Source organism: Panthera leo, chromosome C1 (assembly GCF_018350215.1).
Source record: "Panthera leo isolate Ple1 chromosome C1, P.leo_Ple1_pat1.1, whole genome shotgun sequence".
In the NCBI taxonomy this organism is placed as follows: domain Eukaryota; kingdom Metazoa; phylum Chordata; class Mammalia; order Carnivora; family Felidae; genus Panthera; species Panthera leo.
In genome coordinates, this window is record NC_056686.1 from 159,233,950 (window position 1) to 159,253,390 (window position 19,441).

The window sequence follows — 19,441 nt, forward strand, 5'->3', positions numbered from 1 at the left end:
AGGGTTAGGTTGGGCCAGACCATTCGAAAACCTTGTACTGCGGGGAGGCGTCCTTCTTTTCCATTTGCTTATTCTCCCTCTCTTTCTCCGCCAAGGGAAAAATGATGACCTAGGTGAAGTCCGCAGCCTCCTACTCTTAACCCTTGATCCTGCCCTACGACCAGGGCTTGACACTCCTACTTCCTGGGCTGAAAACTGGTCTTTTCTGTTGAAAAGCACTTCCATACAGCACCTGCACATTCTCAGGGCTTTCAAAATGGTACAACGACACAATACGGTAAATCAGTCCTTGGAGATGAACTACAGGCGATGGCTAGAAGTGAACGTTCCCGAATGCATTCTAGAAGCCCTAACAGCCAGAGCCACGTTTTCTTTAACAGCAGCAGATGACAACACCACGTCCCTTGTCTAATGGAGAAGGGTGACAATGATGCTGGAAAGAGGGCAAAAGAGTGAAGAAGCTTCACTTCATGAAAGCGGGGCTTTGTTACAAATAGGTTTGTGCAGGTGAGCGCATTTAAGATCCACTATTTCTCGCACTACATAGGCAAGTCCAGGGTCCAGACGATGTCTGTCTTCCCTGTCGAAAGCTCAAACCGCGAGTAGTTTGCTTTGCTAGGTAGGGCCTCCTTGGCGCATTCCTGGCATCGAAGACGGCCAATCCTCAGGGCTGGGGCTCTGGAGGCTTCCTTAATCCACATCGACACACAGTCCCATCTCTTCTCATAACCTAGAGCGAGCACCACTGCCTTCGTCTCCCCACAAATAAGAGACGAGGGCAGAGTCAAAAGCAAGCGGCGGGCATGGAATCCTCCGCGCTGTCTCGCTCTCAACAACGAACTGGATCGGTTACCGGATGCTGGGCCAGGGGGCGGCCCGAGATCTCGGGGGTGGGGCCGGTTTCTGAGCGCGAGCTGCCCACCCTCGGGAGGCCCCACACTCCGGCAGGCCCGCGAGGAAGCCCCTCCTCCCGGGCGGAGACGGCTCCCAGGAGTGCCCGGAGGCCGCCGCCGCCGCCTGGCAGAATTTCTGTCGCTGCCGAGGCGCGGAGTATGGGGCTCTGATGGCCATGGACGGCTACAGGGGCTTTCTGGGGCTGCTGGTGTCGGCGCTGCTCGTCGGCTTCCTGTCCGTGCTCTTCACCCTCATCTGGGTCCTCCACTACCGGGAGGGACTCGGCTGGGATGGGACCGCGCTCGAGTTTAACTGGCACCCGGTGCTCGTGGTCACTGGCTTCGTCTTCATCCAGGGCATCGGTACTGGGCACCTCCTGGGAGGCAGCGGGGAGGGACGCGCCGGCCGGGCTCCCCGACCGATCCCAGCCGAGTGCGGCTGACGTGGGCGAGCGAGGGGGTGCGAGGGGGAGCTCGGCGAGCGCGGGGGGCCGGGGGCCGGGGCGCGGAGACGGCCGGGCGTGGCGGCGGGACGGAGCCGGGAGCCGCGGGCGCGCGGAGCCTGCCCCGGGCCGACGTGGGCGAGCGGGGAGGGGCGGCGCGGCGGCGGCGCGCGAGGCGCGGGCACCGCCACGAGATGCTTCGCGGGGGGCGGCTGGGCACGGCTGCGGCGGAGCGGGTGGCCCGGCGCGCGGGCCCCACTTGGTTAACTCTTTGCTGCGAGGGGCGCGGGGCGCACGTGAGGCAGCCGCGTGACGCCAGAAAGCGGAGCGGAGGAGGGAGGGCGGAGTGCGGAGCGTCCCTGGCCCCGAAATTTGCCCCCCGTGGACGGAGCCTGCGCAATCAGGGGTGCCGAAACGCTCTTTAGGCGAGGCCTTCCTCTGAACTTTCTTCCCGGCTGCAGATTAGGAGAGGAAGGCGGAAAGGGTAGGGCGAGAATTGGTCTCCTGTTGCCCCATCCTCAGGCCTGCGTGAAGGTGGTCGGGGTGAGCGAAGCATCAGCTCTAGTCTCGCGTCTCCTAGAGCGTTCATTTCAGTCCAGCCCAGGAAGCTGCCAGGACTCAAAAGGGGGTTAGGCTGCCCTGCCTTCCCAGACTTGTTTTTGTGGCTCCCGACCAGCGAAAGTTCTCCCGCGGGGCTTCCTGTTGGGCGCTGGCCTTGAAGTGGGGCGGGAGCTGGCAGGTGGGGCTTGCGGCTGCCTGGCTCCCGGAGATGCTTGTGCTTGAGACATCCCTGGGGTTTGCTGTGTCCACGTTTGGCCCCACGAGAGTGCAGCTCCGGGCGTGTACTCACGCTCTGGGATGAGGCTAGCCCAGAGGGAGGGTTCAGTGGATGACATACTTCGTTTTTGTTTTTGTTTTGAGCTATAACTGACATACAACATGTTTCACGTGTATAACGTGGTCATGTGTAAGATTATATAGGTGTGTCGTAGACTCTTAAGTCTAGAGTTCTCTTTTGGCCAGCAGAAGAGCAGACACAGGATGAAAGCAAGAGATGGCTAATGTCCAGGAAAAAGACAAGAGCCCGGAATAAGGGTCCTTGCCCCGTATTTATTCAGATCAGAAGGCTTGCAAAGGTGATGGGCGTGCACAAAGAGACAAAGAAACTAGGAACTTTAACTTGGGGATGTGAGAGAAAAGGGGGGTTTTGAAGAAATACAGTTTTTGGGGTTTGGGGTTTGGGTCAATATAAAACAAAATCCGGGCACCGGGCAGATGGGTAGATGGTTGTTAACAGCAGACAGGAGGCGCAGTGCCTGTTTATCTTAGCTAGACTAGGGGATGAGACAGATAGGGGGAATAGCCTCAGGGTGAATAAGGCACCTTTCTTGTTGTTAACCATCTCTGCTTCCGGCTGCTTTGCCTGCAGCACAGCAGTCCATAGTCCAGTTCACCAATTTACCTAACCTGGCCCTATTCTCCTGTGAAAGCAGCTTTTCTGCTATAGTACTAAATTGGGGGTGCTTTCACCCTGAACATCTAATCTTGTTTATTTCCTATACCTATGTATCAGGCACCTTTGCACCGTTTCTGTCTCAGGCCTTTGCCTCTCCCTCTCTATTTTGGGGACTCTGCACCCCCTCTCTCTTTTGGGGTGTCTTTGCACCTCCCTACTCCTGGCACCTTTGTGCCTCCCTATTCTTGGGGTGTCTTTGCATTCACCTATTCTTGGAGTGCCAATCTGGTTTACCCAAACTCAGGTGTGAGCATTTTATGACTTTGTATGTCATTATGCCTTGTTAACCCATTGGTGTAAGCCCGGGGGATTCCTAAGCTTATCCCCCACACATGCGATTTATAAATCGAAGTGGTCACCCCAGTAAGTCTCGTTAACTTCCAACAGCTCACGTAGCTACGCATTTTTTTTCTTGTGATGAGAATTTTTAAGATGTACCCCCTGAGCAACCTTTAAGATCTACTTTCTTAGCAATGGCTCAAATATACAATATAATATTACTAATGTAGTCACTATGCTGTACCTTATATCCCCTGGACTTATTTTATAACTGGAAGTCAAGTTTTTTGACCGCCTTCACCCATTTCGCTTGTCCACCCCCCTCCTCCTTCAATCCATGGCAGTTTTTATTGTGGTTGTGTGTGGTATTGTGTGTGTGTGTGTGGTATTGTGTCCTGACAGTTTCCTTCCTCCGCTGTTTGGCTGGAGGAACCGCCAGCCAGTGGCGCAAGTGCCATTTCTTTGTAGGCACTTTTAGAAAAGTGAAGTAAAGGCCTTGCAGACAAAGTATTTAGAAGAAGGTAGAAAATGGTGAGCTGAGGTTATACCTCAGAAAATAACGGACAGACGGGGCGCCTGGGTGGCTCAGTCAGTTGAGCGTCCGACTTCGGCTCAGGTCATGATCTCGCGGTCCGTGGGTTCGAGCCCCACGTCGGGCTCTGTGCTGACAGCTCAGAGCCTGGAGCCTGTTTCGGATTCTGTGTCTCCCTCTTTCTCTGACCCTCCCCTGTTCATGCTCTCTCTCTCTCTCTCTCTCTCTCTCTGTCTCAAAAAGAAATAAAATGTTAAAAAAATTTTTTTAAATAAAAAAGAAAATAATGGACAGAAGTGTAAAGGCTTCAGAAAGAGGTGCCACCGGCCGAAACCTCTAGCTCTGTCTCCGAGCGGGCTGCCTTTTCTCCAGCCATATCTGGCTCCCCAAATCAAACAAGCTAACAGAAAAGCTCCGACCTCATTCCTGAAGAAAAGATTTTTGTTTCCATTTAAAGCTCGTGCTGCAGCCTTCAGCAGGTGTGGCCAGCATTCTCCCACTCTGGGATGTAGTGGCAGACAAGTTGCTAATGCTTCCCTTACCTGGGTTGTGACAGGCATGCGGGTGCGCCTGCCATTGGCCAGCCAAGTTATTTTGTTACATAAGTCCCAGTTATTTTGCCACTGACCTAAAACGAGAAAAACAGACTCAAGTCCCAAAGTCACTGTCATCAAAAACACTCTTTCCTTCGAGGTGGAGCCCTTCAGTTTGGCCAGAGCTGTGAACATCTGTTTGCTCCAAGTAGTGGCAACAGTCTCTTCATGTTTTCCAACCAGCCCTTCAGGGCAGCTCCTAATACCAGGAAACTTTCCAGAGTCTTCTCATAGTTGAGGGTAAGGGAAACACAGATGATATTAGCTGTTTCCTGACTTACGAGAGAGGAGACAGTCACCAAACAATCGCTGGTATTTATTGAATGCTTCCTGTATGCCCACTGAGTGCGCTCTTTCACAGTTATGTAAGAATAAACCAAGACACAGAGCAGTTAAGTACCTTACCCAGGGAAGTAGTATGTTTCCAGTGGCTCTATTTTCAAGGTTCATTTCTCTGCTTTTATGGCAATATGCTTATTTTCTGCAAAGTATTCTTAAGAGAAGCAAAAAAAGGTTCATCTCAAATACACTTTGAAATGGTTTCTTCGTGTTAGAGTCCATTAGAGTTTTCCTAAAAGTTTAGTTTCTTGAAACTTCAGACTTTTCTTAATCTGTTCATACTGACCTTTGAGCAAAAACGTGTGAATGGATATTTTGGAAATGGTCATCTGTTGCTTTTATGCAAACCTTGTTTCCCCTAAGCTAAGTTACGGGGTTTGTGTTAGTTTTAGAATGTTTGTTCTGTCAACATTCCCCGTCCTGTTTACTATTTGGATTCCAGACTTGGAAAGCACTTTAATCAGATAATGTATTTCATTGACATGAACATAAGCTTTTTCATACATACAGGCACATGCATTGTATAACTGAGTTCTTACGAATCTTGGTCACCCCGCGCTTGCTCCTATCCAGCAGTACGAGGGCTCTAGTTGCAGGGCCAGCATTAAAGAGTTGGCTTTGTGAGCCAGGAGGGAGACACACGTTACAGACTAGCCATGTTAAAACAGACTTTTTTACTGTTTCAGTGAGGAAATTTTTAGGTTTTTCTCTTTCAGATCCCTAGTAATGAACACAATGAAATGGAGTTTGTCTGTGATGCACAAATATTTAGAGATGAGGAGGGGAAGGCTGAAATCCAGTTATTACTCTGAGCATAAAATGCCTTACAAATACAATACACAGACAGTAGACAACATTTAAAACCATTTGAGAACAAGTAAAGAGTCCTGTGAAGCACCTTTAAGAAGTAAGCTCTGGAGTAAGCACAAAAGTTACAAAATAAATGCCCGTGTGTGTGTGTGTGTGTGTGTGTGTGTGTGTGTGTGTGTGTGTGTGTGTTGCAGTGATGGGGAGGGGGGCGGGTACATGCATACCTAAACGCACATAGTCCAAATACATTTTGGGAAATCTATGTATTCTAAAATAGAATATAACAGACAATAGGACATCTAAAACTGAAATAACATTTTAAACTAGTGGGAAACCTAGCGAACATGAATGAGGAAGAATTTCAAAGAGAACTTGAGAAGAGGCTTTGTACTTCTCTTAAAAGGAATGTTTCCCATGAAATAAGTACACTGCCAGGAAATCAGAGAAACAGCCCTTGAAAAGAAGGCCACAGAAAAGATTGAAACAAACCCTCTCAAAGTGGCAGTTGACCTTTTAAAAGGTTCAGCAGGGTGGAATATGTTATTTGGTAAAAGGTAGAAAATTCAAGTATATAAATTGGGTGAATAGAAGCCTCAGCAATTCTATACTCCTTCCCTTTCCACATGCAGAACTCTGCTGACTGTATAAACTGAAGGAAGAGAAATTGAATAGTATGGTGATCTCAAGTTGGCTTTGTGAGAGAATCTAACTACATTTAAGTAACATTTAAAAGACTAAGAAAAAGAAATTGAGTAGGCCTTAAATTAAGGCAGTTGGCCTAGCCTAATAATGTATCTCAAAATGACCAAATCCAAGTCCACTTAAATATGATTTGAAAAGGCTCTTGGCAGACTGTTAAAAACTGAGAACAAACTGAGGGTTGATGGGGGGTGGGAGGGAGGGGAGGGTGGGTGATGGGTATTGAGGAGGGCACCTTTTGGGATGAGCACTGGGTGTTGTATGGAAACCAATTTGACAATAAATTTCATATATTAAAAAAAAAAAAAATGAAAAGGCTCTTGGCGTAGAACCTGGCAAAGAAGATGGTGGAGAAAATGCCCCAGATACCTACTCTAAACCCAGCCTTGAGGACACTATTAATAATAATACCTACCAATTTTAGGGAAATGAGGGTTTTTACAAAGCATGAAGACACAATTCAAGGAAACCCAAAACACATTTTTTGTTATAAATACATGCAGATCTCTTTGTAATGTAACTAATAAAAATGTTTTAGAAATGATTACTTTGCTCACTGTTGTATATCTGGCACCTAGAATAACAACTAGATCTGGCAACTGGTAGGCCAATAAATAGCAATTGAATGACTGAGTGATTAGTTCTGTAACAAAATGCAATTTTACTCATTTTATAATGATAATAATAACATCTAAAGTAAATGTGCTCTCCCTCCCCCCTCAGTGATTATCCTGTTCAGCCAGTTTGGCAGTACTGGTTTATTAGGGAAGAATGGGTGTCATATTATATTGGAAATGCATCTTTATTCTAAAGGCCTCAGGGTCATTAGAATGTTGCTAAGTATGACCTGTGCCTCCTCTTGCCTACCTAAAGACATCATCACTTCAGTTCTCCCCTTTTCCTTCTGCATCACTAAGTTTCTCCCCCCGATGGATAATTTCCAACATGTTACAATTTCTATCATCTTAAAAACAACCATACTCTTAACCCCATCCTTCTGGATGTTCATTCAGTCATCCTGGATTCCTCTTTCCCTATCACGCTTCTCACCCAGTCCTTCAGATAATTATATAGATGCCAAACTTAAAATACAGTATTACCCAGATTCTGACCATTGACTATTTTAGTTATTTATTCAGTCATTGGCTTCTCCTACTAAAATGTAAGTTCCCTTGTCTGTTTTCCTCACTGACGTAGTGTAGAACACTACATGGTGTGTAGAACATTACCTAGCATGCAGTCAGAATTCAATAAATATTTACTAAATTAATGAAAGTTTGGGCAGTCCTCTAAACCAGGGGCCATACCTACAAGGATGGTTTATAAAGTAAATATGTGAAGTGGATTAGGTGTGTAGCACCCACGAGAATGTCTTTCTGTGTTCAACTAAACATTCAGACACACAAGACTGCCAAGACCACACTGGGCACCAGCCCACTTAGGAGGATGTAGGATAGGAACCAGAGCTTGCTAGCGTGACCGCATCGGGTATCCTTTTTCTTTTCTTTTCTTTTTTTTTTAAGTGATTTAAAAAAAAATATTTATTTATCTTGAGAGGGAGAGAGAGAGTGTGTTTGGGGAGGGGCAGAGAGAGAGGGAGAGAGAGAGAATCCCAAACAGGCTCTGAACTGTCAGTGCAGAGCCTGATGTGGGGCTCGATCCCACGAACCATGAGATCATGACCTGAGCGGAAAGCAAGAGTCTGGTGCCAACGGAGCCACCCAGGTGCCCCAAACAGGCATCCTTTCCTGCAGTGGTTCATGTAGCAACCATATATCCCCCCATAAACTAGCCTCTCTGCAGGTGACAGTTTATTCACCAGGAGATGAGATCTGCATTGGTGGGATCAGAGCTTTAGGTCTCCATGCCCCAAAGCAGCCAGTATCTCTTGCAATACTCTATAGATCTGGCTTCCAGTGTTCCTGCAGGGGATATATAGTGAGTTGAACAGTGTCCCCCAAAAAGATATGTCCAAGTCCTATTCTTAAGGACCTGTGGATGTGACCATAGTGTCTTTACAGAAGTAAAGTTATGGGTCTCAAGATGAGATCATCCTGATTTAGAGTGGGCCCTAAATCCAATGACTTGTGTCCTCAGAAGGGAGAAGATTGGAGACACAGACACAGAGAGGGGAAGGCAATATGAAGATGGAGGCAGAGATTGGAATGATGTGTCAACAAGCCAAGCAACACCATGAGTTGCCAGCAGCCTCCAGAAGCTAGGAGAGAGGTATGGACTGGATTCTCCCTCAGAGCCTCCAGGAGGAACTAGTCCAGCCAACACCATGATTTTGGGCTTCTGGCCTTCAGAACGATGAGAGAATACATGTATTGTTACTGGAAGCCACTCAGTTTTTGGTAATTTGTTATGATAGCCCTAGGAAAGCAACATAGGGTATAACAGTTATCATTGCACTCTGGGAAGCCCAGAGTTTGGCATTCTTATCAGGTATTTATAGATTTTTCATTACTTTTGCCAGTCTAGACACAGTTTACCAATCAGGGGGTCATTTTATTGTGAGCAATGTTTCCTAATAACATTAGTGTGAAGCTACTTTATCTGTTAACTAAGACCATTAACGAAAGGTCAGATCTCCATACAGCTGAAGGGAAATACCTTCTGTGTGTGCATGTTGAGGGTGGAGGGAGGACTGTAAAGAACTGGAGAGTGTCTACTTTTGACAAAGTAGGAAACCTCTTAGCTGCAGCAGATTGTGGCTCTATGGGGATGCCAGCCCCGAGTGGCTAGAGCTTCCCATTATCCAGGAGAATACAGATTTTAAAAAACTGGTTCAGTCTAAAAGTAAACCAGCCACAAAGCCAAAACAAAACCCCCCAAATATTGTGCTGATCAAACAAAACACATCTACGGACCAAATCCACTCCATACCTCCCAGTTTACAAGTGACTTTCTGTCTTGACTTTGTGGGATTTAAATTTTTCCCTTAAAAAGAATAATCTTCTCTGTTGAGAAAATAGACCAGAAATGTTTTTTTTATAACTTTTTTTTTTCTTCCAGGAGAAACTTTCTTAAAAGGTAAAAATAGGCTTTGAAAGAACTGTACAGACTTTGGCTGTACTTTTCTAAGTTTGTTCATTCATCCAGTTTTCATATATCATCCTATTTAATTAGCATACATTTATTAAACACTTACTGCATGCCAGACACTGTGTAAAACAAATAAGTAAAATGTAGCCCTGTCTACAAGCTGTTCCCATTTAAGTTTGTTAGAGCTGAGTTACAGTTTTCTTCTAGAAAACCTGAGCCCTAGATATTTAGAGCTGGCTAAGATTTGACATTCAGCTCCTAAGTTTAGAGATTGTCTGACTAGGGTCAAAGAGGTGATATCAGAGCCAGTACTGTTTCTAATTTGTTACATAATATCGATGTGAAGCATAAGAAAATATAGCTTATGTTTCTGCACTGCAGAGTTTCTGGGTATTTAAATATCTAGCAATTAATTGAATTTTTCTCTCTTCACACACTCTTCGATACCAGGTAGCCACCTTTGTGATGATTTCAGTCACTTTAAAGAGATGCTTCAGTGCCAAGATACTAAAACAAATCTACCAAATCATCCAAATCACTTCCTACATTTTGATTCTCTAAAGGTCGAGACGGTTTGAATACACAGGCATGTTCCAAAGCTCAGATTCTTTTTTTTTTTTCTTTTTTTTTTTTTTTTTTTTTTTTTTTGCAGTGGCAGGTAGATTTTTTTGGACTGGGACACACTGGGGACCCTCACCCATGGCAGGGAGTGGGGGTGAGGTTGAAGACAAAAAGTCTGATGGTCACTTGTGGTAGAATGGCGAATTCTGGCTGTGCTGGATGAAGATGGAGCCGAGGGCCAGGCTGGCTGGTAGCTGCAAAGCCCGACTCTCCTGCCAGTTGCATCTGCACAGGGAGCTGGGGAGAGGCAAAGAGGGCAGGGGCTGGACGCAGAGCTTGGGGGTGCATGCGGTGCAGGGAGGAAGAGTCAGAAAATAAGTCCATTGGTTAGTATGTTGCCTCTGCTTTTGCAAGGGCTTTTGTCAGGCCAGTTCACCACCAGACTGGAGGAACCCTATCTGGGTGGGCTGACGGTGGCTGTGCACTGCACAGGGCTGTGGCGTGACAGTACCGCACTGCCGGAAACGCCGAAGGTGTTCTGAGCGCAGCCTAGGGCCGGCTAAGGGGGTCCACAGCGAAGTGGGCGGTCCCGTAAGCACAGCCTTGGTATTGGCCGACCTCTGCGGTCCCTGCGAAAGCTGCTGCTGAGCCCGCCTCCTGAAAGGTTGTAAGTACTTGGGGTGGGAACATCTGTTTGGCCCTGCCAGCAGCCACTATGAGGGTGCCTGGGCGACTGTGTCCTCCGGGGCTCTTCTGCATGCTGAGGAGGGGAGCTCCTGTGTGCTTGTGTGAACAATCAGGCTCTGCTGTTGCGCAGCTGACGTCAGCCTGGTCAGGTCACTCTGCTCCCTAAGCCTCCGTTTCTCACTCTCAGGTAAAACTTTCTTGAGCTGTCGGAAAAACTGGTGCTTCTCTTCCTGTAGGGCCCCAAGCTTCTCCTGCAACTTCAGGATTTGTTCCTTGTTCTCCTCTAGCGACATTCTCTCTGCCTGTAAGGGTTAAATTGTAGTGTAGGGCTAACGCTTAGCTTGAAAAATAACAGCTTTGTGTTGACACTGAAGGTTAAGAGATAACAGCCTTGCTTTGCTCTTGTAAACTACGCCTCATACTCTTGTAAATTAGGCTTCACCAATTAAGGAAACAAAAATTCAAAGAAAAGAGCATCAGAGGCAGGGTCAAGGAGATCCACTGGTTGCAACTTAGAGGCAGAAAGTCTAAAATAAACACATTAGGCAACTGTTTCTAACTCATCTGGCAACTGTTTCTAACTCATCTGGAAACTGTTTCTTTGTTCTGTTCCCAGGTGATGATAAAACGATGTGATGGGTTATAGAAACTGTACCCCGGCTGTTTGGGGCCGCACTCTTGTCAAGAGTGTTGGTCCTGATGGGTCGGCCTTGCCTCTCATTGTAATAAACTTTGTTGTGACTGTCACTGGTGCCCGTAGCATTCTGTTTCAGGAGTTGTGTGGCTGCAACATGCCGTGTCCTTTTTCTCCCTTCTCCCTGCTCTTCCTTCATCTTCTGTTCCACCGTCTTGTCCACCTCTTCTTACTCCGCCGGCCGCTTGCACTCCCGCTCCATTTTGTGTGCTGGTGCAACGGCCGGCCACAGCTTTGGAAAGCTTGGGGTGCTCCAGAAGCGCAGACGTGGTGCTTTTGAGGACGCTCGGGCCGGGGGCACCCGGCTCTGCCACTGACTGCCAGACTGGGCCTACCCGGAAAAGGGCGCCCGGGGTGGGGGTGGGGGGGTCGCACCGGGCCGCCCAGGTGGAAGCCCGCTGCAGCCCAGGTCACGTGCCCTCCCCCCCCCCCTCCCGCCTGTCCAGCCTCCGATGCTCAGCTAAGCGCAGCTCTAGCGGGCCAGGGTTTCAGGCATTCGTGCTTCAAAGCTCAGGTTCTCTTTGACAGCTACCGTAGGAATCTTTCCAAGAAGATTATTTTAAAGGATTCTCTGCTTTTACGTTTAAACTGGAGATCTTTGCATAGAGTCTGGTACATTCTTGGGTGCATGGGGAAATTAGTAAATCCTGCTCTGAGTGTATACCAAGGATGTCAAAATAATACTTCATTCAAAGGGTTAAGGAAAGTGTAACGCATACGCCATATTTAAATAGAATTTATAAGTGTTTTAAAATTTCACTATACTTCAAACAATTACTCCTATTTTATTTGGGGGTTCATTTAAAGCATACGTCAAGCTGTTAAGTGGGCCCAGGTGTAGACTACCTTTTACTTGCTTGAAAGGACCACTTGGTCTTACACTTGGATCAGCAGTACAGATTGTCTTGAGTTTTTGATTTGTGCATTTTCAAAGAGGATCTGCTCATTTGCTGGGAAACAATGAATTACTGTACTTTTTAATTTTTTAATTTTTAAGTGTTTGTTTATTTTTGAGAGAGAGAGAGAGCACACGTTGGGGAGGGGCAGAGGGAGACACAGAATCTGAATCAGGCTCCAGGCTCTGAGCTGCCAGCACAAAGCCGGATGTGGGGCTTGAACCCACATACTGTGAGATCATGACCTGAGCCCAAGACAGATGGGTAACTGACTGAGCCACCCAGGCGCCCCTACTGTACTTTAAAAAATTTATTTATTCAACAAACACTTAATGAAGTCCTACTATGTACCAGGCTGTGTGCTAACTGCTGAGATATGACACTGAACAAAGTAGACACGCCCCTACCTTCATGAATCACAAGATGTAAACACGGAAGAACTAGAGTCAAATTGTTTTCTATGTTTGGGGACATTTCTCCCTCCAAGTTCCTCTCTCTTCACACACGCTTTGACAGATCTAAAATTTGTATTGCCTATAGATAGTTTATGGATGGAAAGCTGGTGTCAAACCAGAGATTACATCTTAGAGAATGTATATTTTCACACATTCCTGAATTGATCATGCAGCTAGGAGCTGAGAAATTTTCTAATTAAATTCAGTTCAAGTTACTATATTTTCGCCTTCATTTGTCCGCGAAATAATTATACACAGGTGTTGATTTCCTTTTCCCTTTCCTTCTTTGCCTTCTTTTCTCTTTTCTTTCTTCTTTCTTCCTGGTGTGTTCCACTACCAATAATTTTTCTTCTAAAGAAGATTTAAAATGTATTTCTCACATATATATGTGTTCATGTTTCCCTTCGTTTTCTGCGAGGATATGGTCTTGCCAACTCAGGCCTCTAACAGAAAACCCTTGTTTCAGTTACAAGTAGCCGTTTGATGCCGTTTCCCCTCCTCATGGGCTTATGAGACGTTTTTCTTCCTTCTCACTGAACCTCAGGAATGGTGTCTAGGCAAATGCCAAGCCAGAAAAGCAAGAAATATTTAAATTCTGCTCTCCAGGCAGTTTTTATAGCTGTTGAGAGTAGCTTCTTGTTTAAGAAATGTGGTTTGCTTTGTTAAGATTGCCCTTTTCTCTGGGAGTCCACCGTATTTTTGTTATTTATACATCTTTAAAAACATGTAAACACTTTATGCAAATGTAACATTTTGCAGTTATCCTTCATTTATCTAAAGAACACTCTGAATGGTAGTCAACTATTTACATTTGGCAGAATTTCCACATACCCAAGAGAGGCAGAAACTCCAGGCCTCACTCACATGAGAGCCCCCTCCAGTTTCCGAGGGCTGCCGACTTAGTGGCTGAGATTAATTCGCTATTGGGTTTGTGAACTTACAAAAATATTGTTTTAACTTGAAAAATAGTAAGAATTTTTTCAGTCATACGGAAAGTAACATAACATCCCCATGTATCCATCACCCTGATTTAACAGAGGTTCTGATTTTTGTCAACATAAAAAGGTATAAACTAGAACTCAAAGGTGGTAGGAATAAAAGATTATACAGGATGATGGAAGAGGGTAAGCACCCTAACCTAAGCAAGAAACTAAAAGAGGAGATTGAAGAACTCTAAACTAGACCCAGGGGCTGAAACATCATAACTGCCTGGGCTCATGCGGATGGGAGGGAAGCACCTCTCCAGCTCTAGAAGCCCCTTAGGATTTTCTCCACTGGTAATAGGACAGTATGTTTTATTGGTAACCCCAAATCATCAATAAAAGATTACATTGTGTCCATTCATGCTACTGCTGGAGAAGGAAAGCTTGTGTGCAACCAGTCTCAAAGCATTTGAGTAAATGTGCAAGGTTCAAAAATCCAGTTTTAACACTCAAGGAGCGAAGATTTTAGTTTTAAGGAAATTCAACACATTCCTCTATGATGCCTGTAGTATTTAGAAGAGTAAAAATTCTTCACTGAACATTTTTTTAGGCAAGTGTTTTATTGAAGAACCACACACATGCAGAGAAGTACCTAAATCATAAGTTACATGTTTTTATAACATGAACACACTAACGTACCTGGATGGTGAAACAACATCCCAGGCACCCAAGAATCTTCCTGGTAACCATTGTAACTTCTCTCGGTCATGATAATTACTCCTGACTTCTAATATCAGAGGTTAGTTCTGATTTTGGAAATTTTTGACACAACAGGATCCAGATTGGGGAGAAAAACCTGTTGTGATTTATTGTTCATAATTTGCTTTTCAAGCAAACATAGTCCACGTATTTCCTTTTCATACATAGATGTTCAAGTTCCCTCATCTAAGATAAGGGCAGTGCCTGGATGATAGGATGATGATGATAGCAGCAATAATAATTATTTTTAAAATGCGAATTGAGATTAAGCAAGCTACTTAACATCTCTCTGCCTTAGCTTTCTCCTGTGTATAATGGTAATAGTAATCATACCTTTTTCACAGAGTTGAGGTAAAAATTATGATGTAAACATATAGAGCACTTAGCATGGTGTGTAAGGGTTCAGCTGTGTGTGTGTGTGTGTGTGTGTGTGTGTGTGTGTGTGTGTGTGTAATAAATCATGTTAACCCAGAAGAGGGTGAGATGTATTATTAGATTTTCATATTATCCACATTTTTATTTTACTAATGCCTGATCACACAGATTGCAAAAGGCTCCACTGTGTGGATGAAAGGTCACAAAGTCATGGGTAAAGAGACATTTGCTTTCCTTGAAAACTTGAGAATCATATATGTTTCATATGATTTATATGAAAACTTGAGAATCACATGTACATAGGGATATGTATATCCACTAATTCCAAGGAGAAAAGGCATAAGGAGGGGAAACCATGTGTCTGAGTTGACTTCAGTTTGACTTCTAGACTTTGATCAGCCTGAAGAAAGTATCTTACATTTATTTAAAAAACACTCAAAAGTCACACACACAAATAAAATTAGTGAAATCTGAATTAGGTCAGTGGATTATATTGATGTCTGTTTCTTAGTTGTGATGTTGTACTATGGTTATGTAGGATGTTACCATTGGTAATATCAGATGTTATCAGCTGTGTGAGGAGTAGATGGGATCTGTCTGTATTATTTCTTACAACTGCATGTAAATCTACAATTATCTCAAAATAAGAGTTAAAAATCATACTTATGGAGCTACATGCTTTGAGCCCAGGGCTGTTCTAGGCTCAGGATACAAGGAGAAACAGCAAAATGCATTCCTTCCTTCAGAGAGGATGAAGTAAGGATGAGAAGGGACATTGAGCTAGATTTTAAAAGTACAGTTGACTCTTGAACAACATGGGTTTGAACTGTGCAGGTCCACTTACGGGTGGATTTTTTTTTTTTTTTGGATAAACACACGACAGTACTGTAAATGTATTGTCCTTATGATTTTCTTAACATTTTCTTTTCTCTAGCTTACTTAATTCTAAGAATACAGTATATAATGCATATACAAAATATGTGTTAATCAACTGTTTATGTTATCAGTAAGGGTTCCAGTGAACAGTAGGCTATTAGTAGTGAAGTTTTGGGGGAGTCAAAAGTTATATGTGGATTTTCAACTTAGTTGGGGTCATTGCCCCTAACGTTGTTTAAGGGTCAACTGGTATACCCGGTTGCACTAAATGGCTTGAAAAGATTCATTGAATATAGAAATGATTATCCAAAAAGTCTCCATGTCCTCAAGGAAATATAATCGATCAACATTTATAAGGTATCCATATGTACACTAAAATTAGTAAGTAGCAATCCTTCAGAGTTTGGACTAGATAAAAAGAAGATTGTCTTAATGGTGAGGGCTGTCAAGTGTTAAGGAATGGAACCAAAGAATACGAAGATTGACATCTTTTGCTGTAGGCTTTAAAGAGGCTGAACCCACATCTGTCTTTGTAGGTTTATGCATTTGTGACTGAGAATGGACTAGATAATGCCATAAATTTCTATGATCCTATGAAGTTCTATATATTTGAATTATAAATGTCTGTAGTGGGAATATGCTTTTTTTTTTTTTTTTTTTTCCGTGCTGGAACTAAGCAATATACACTGCTGTTATAATGGAATCCACCTTCCAGAGGAAGTATTCTTCAGACTTTATCCACCTGTCATACATTTTCAGACCTCTAAAGTTTTCCTGACATGGACTGGAGGGGTGAGAATGAGGGTGGGTAGGGGCAGGATATTGTCTTCAGAACAAAAATTGCAGGCTGCTTAACGTGGCTATGTAATCTATTGCTTAAACCAGCACATTTAAAAAAATGCTATTCAAAAATGTTTTTGTTGAAGTTTAATCTATGTGCAGAAAAATGTACATATGGTGTGTAGCTTGGTGAAATCTTCCCTCCGTGAACACCTATGTAACCAGCATTCAGACTGAGAAACAGAACATTAGCAGAAAACTAGAAATCTCTTGCATGTTCCTTTTCAGTTACTATACCACTTCCTCACAAGGGCAACCATTATCCTGAGTTTTCTTATTGCAGAGATGAGTTTTGCCTGTTTTTATAGTTCGTATAAATTGTCTATAACTGTTTATGTCTGGTTTCTTGGCACCCACATTATAGGTTGATCCATATCATTGGGTGATGTTCTAGTTATAGATCATTCATTCTCTTTGCTGTATATTATTCCATGGTGTAAATATATCACAGTTTATTTATTCATTCTATTAATGATGGGCATTTGGGGAGTTTCTAGTTTGGGGCCACTACAAATAGTGATGCTAACAATATTCTAGTGCATGTCTTTTGGTGAACATATGTACATATTCCTTTGGGGCATATACCCAGGAGTAGAATTGCTGGATCATAAGTTATGCATAAGTTTAGCTTGAGTGAATACTGCTACTTTGCCACAGTGTTTGTTCCCATTTAAACTCCCATCAGCAGAACATGAGAGCTGTGATTGCTTTACATCCTCTGCAATACTTGGCATTTTTCATGTTTAGCCATTCAGATATGTGGTAGACATATTCTCATTTGATTTTAATTTGCATTTCTCTGTTGACTAGTGAAATTGACATCTTTCTTATGTTTATCTATATTTGGATATACCTTTTTGTAAAATATGTGGATATACTCTTTTGTTCGGTTAAATCTTTGTGCATATATGTGTGTGTGTGTGTATATATATATATATATATATATATATATATATATATATTCCTTAGTCTGTCTTTTCTTATCAAACTATGATTATATGAAGAAACCAGGTCATAAGATTAATAATTTAGTTTTGGATGTGTTGAGTTTGAGATATTTGGAGGCATCTCTATAGAGATGTAAAGAAGCTGTTGGATTTTGTGGGTCTGGAGGTAAGAAGAAAGTTCTGGGCTTAAGGGGCTCCTGGGTGGCTCAGTTGGTTAAGCGTCTGACTCTTGATCTCAGCTCAGGTCTTGATCTCGGCGTTGTGAGTTCAAGCCCCATGTTGGCCTCCATGCTGGGCATGGAGCCTACTTTAAAAAGGTATGAACTGGAGGTGAGAATTTGGGAGTCCCTGCCATGTAGGTAGCATCTCAGTGAAGGAGTGAATGAGATCACCCACAGAGAGTGTAGAGGGAGGAAAAAGTCTTAGAATTGACCCTGAGAGCCACCAGAGTTTGTTCATAAGTCGGAAATAAAGAAGATGCTGACAAAAGAGCCCAAGAATGAACCCCTGAGAGGCAGGGAAGAGGGGAGAAGCAGAAGCCAGGTGAAAAGGGTTTCATGGAAGGGAGTGTTCAGCGCGTCAAACTGTTCAACTTGTGTTAATTAAAAACAACAATGCCACGTTCTGTCCCCTTTTGCTTCTTTCTAGCCATCATCGTATACAGACTGCCATGGACCTGGAAATGCAGCAAGCTCCTGATGAAATCCATCCATGCAGGTTTACACGCTGTTGCTGCCATTCTTGCAATTATCTCTCTGGTGGCTGTTTTTGATTTCCACAATGCCAAGAATATCCCCAACATGTACAGTCTACACAGCTGGGTCGGACTGACGGTCGTCATACTCTACATCTTACAGGTCAATGTCTCAGTGTATTTGTAAGCATGATATGAAAAGCAAAACAGTTCAGATACTGCAGATGTTTTCTACACATTCATATTTCTTGGAAATAATCTTCTCATTCCCTTTAGGCCCTATTCCATTTTGTTTCCATTGTAAGTATTCTTCCCTGAAGGGCCACCAGAACTGCAGAATTCAGTCTTTAAGCTTGAGCATGAGATTTAAAAAAAATTTTTTTAATGTTTATTTATTTTTGGAAGAGAGAGAGAGAGAGAGAGAGAGAGCACGAGTGGGGGAGGAGCAGAGAGAGAGGGAGACACAGAATCCGAAACAGGCTCCAGGCTCTGAGCTGTCAGCACAGAGCCCAATGCGGGGCTCGAACTCACAAACTGTGAGATCATGACCTGAGCTGAAGCTGGACACTCAACCAACTGAGCTATCCAGGCACCCTGAGCATGAGATTTTAAATATAGACATATCTATGTAGGGAAATTACTGTCTCCATAACACCTAGACTGCCATTATCTGGACTTCAAGTTCCATGTGCTGAATAAACAAGCATAGGCAAGATTTCTTTCCCATATTCCTCTATCATTTTTCTTTTCTTTTTTGTTTTATAAAATTTTATTTTCATGTTTATTTACTTTTGAGAGAGAGTGTGCACACATGAGCAGAGGAGGGACAGAGAAAGAATTAGAGGATCCAAAGTGAGCTCCATGATATCAGCACGGAGCCCAGTGCAGGGCTCGAACTCACAAACTGTGAGATCATGACCTGAGCAAAAGTTGGGCGCTTAACCAACTGAGCCACCCAGGCGCCCCTCCTTTTTTTTTTTTTTTAAGTTTATTTATTTATTTATTTACTTATTTATGAGAGTGAAAGAGAGAGAGGGAGAGGGGGTAGAGAGAGAAATGGAGAGAGAGAATCTCAAGCAGGCTCCACATTGTCAGCACAGAACCTGATGCCGGACTCATGACCTGAACCAAAATCAAGAGTCGGGTGCTTAACTGACTGAGCCACCCAGGTGCTCCTGTCATTTCTATTTCCTAACTTTATGAGTGAAGACATGAATTTTACTTCTTTGTTAGATTTTGAAGGCTCAGGGATTAGTTTAGTTTTCCCCTGTCTTTTCTTCACTTATTAAAAACACATACATTTGAGAGCAGTGTATACGAACAAAAGTTAATGGAGTGTGATAAGGATTTGGCTATTCTAGGACACTAAAGTAAAAGGTAAATTTTTAAAATCTTTTTGGTGGTAACCATTTTGTTGAAAAATCTTTGTGAACTACGGCAATTCACTTCCCTTCCTTAGGACAGTATATAGCCAGCTATCTAATTGGGATATCAATGTGAACTTCACTTTTCTGTGAATATAGGAGAAGTAAGAAACTGAAATGAATAAAAAATAGAAGAAATTATAAATGAAATGAAAAGC

The 19,441-nt window shown here is 43.7% G+C and overlaps 1 protein-coding gene and 1 pseudogene across 1 annotated transcript in view; one reads left to right on the top strand and one right to left on the bottom strand.

Moving 5' to 3' along the window:
- The first annotated feature begins 955 nt into the window (after positions 1-955).
- The window catches only part of LOC122226238 (plasma membrane ascorbate-dependent reductase CYBRD1), a 31,534-nt gene continuing 13,048 nt past the window's right edge, over positions 956-19,441 (top strand). Inside the window, exons 1-2 of the mRNA XM_042949119.1 lie at positions 956-1,256; positions 17,814-18,022. Of these exons, the coding sequence (XP_042805053.1) occupies positions 1,064-1,256; positions 17,814-18,022 (402 nt within the window). The 5' untranslated portion in view covers positions 956-1,063. The remainder of the gene's footprint in view (positions 1,257-17,813; positions 18,023-19,441) is intronic.
- LOC122227872 lies at positions 9,829-14,137 on the bottom strand (annotated as a pseudogene).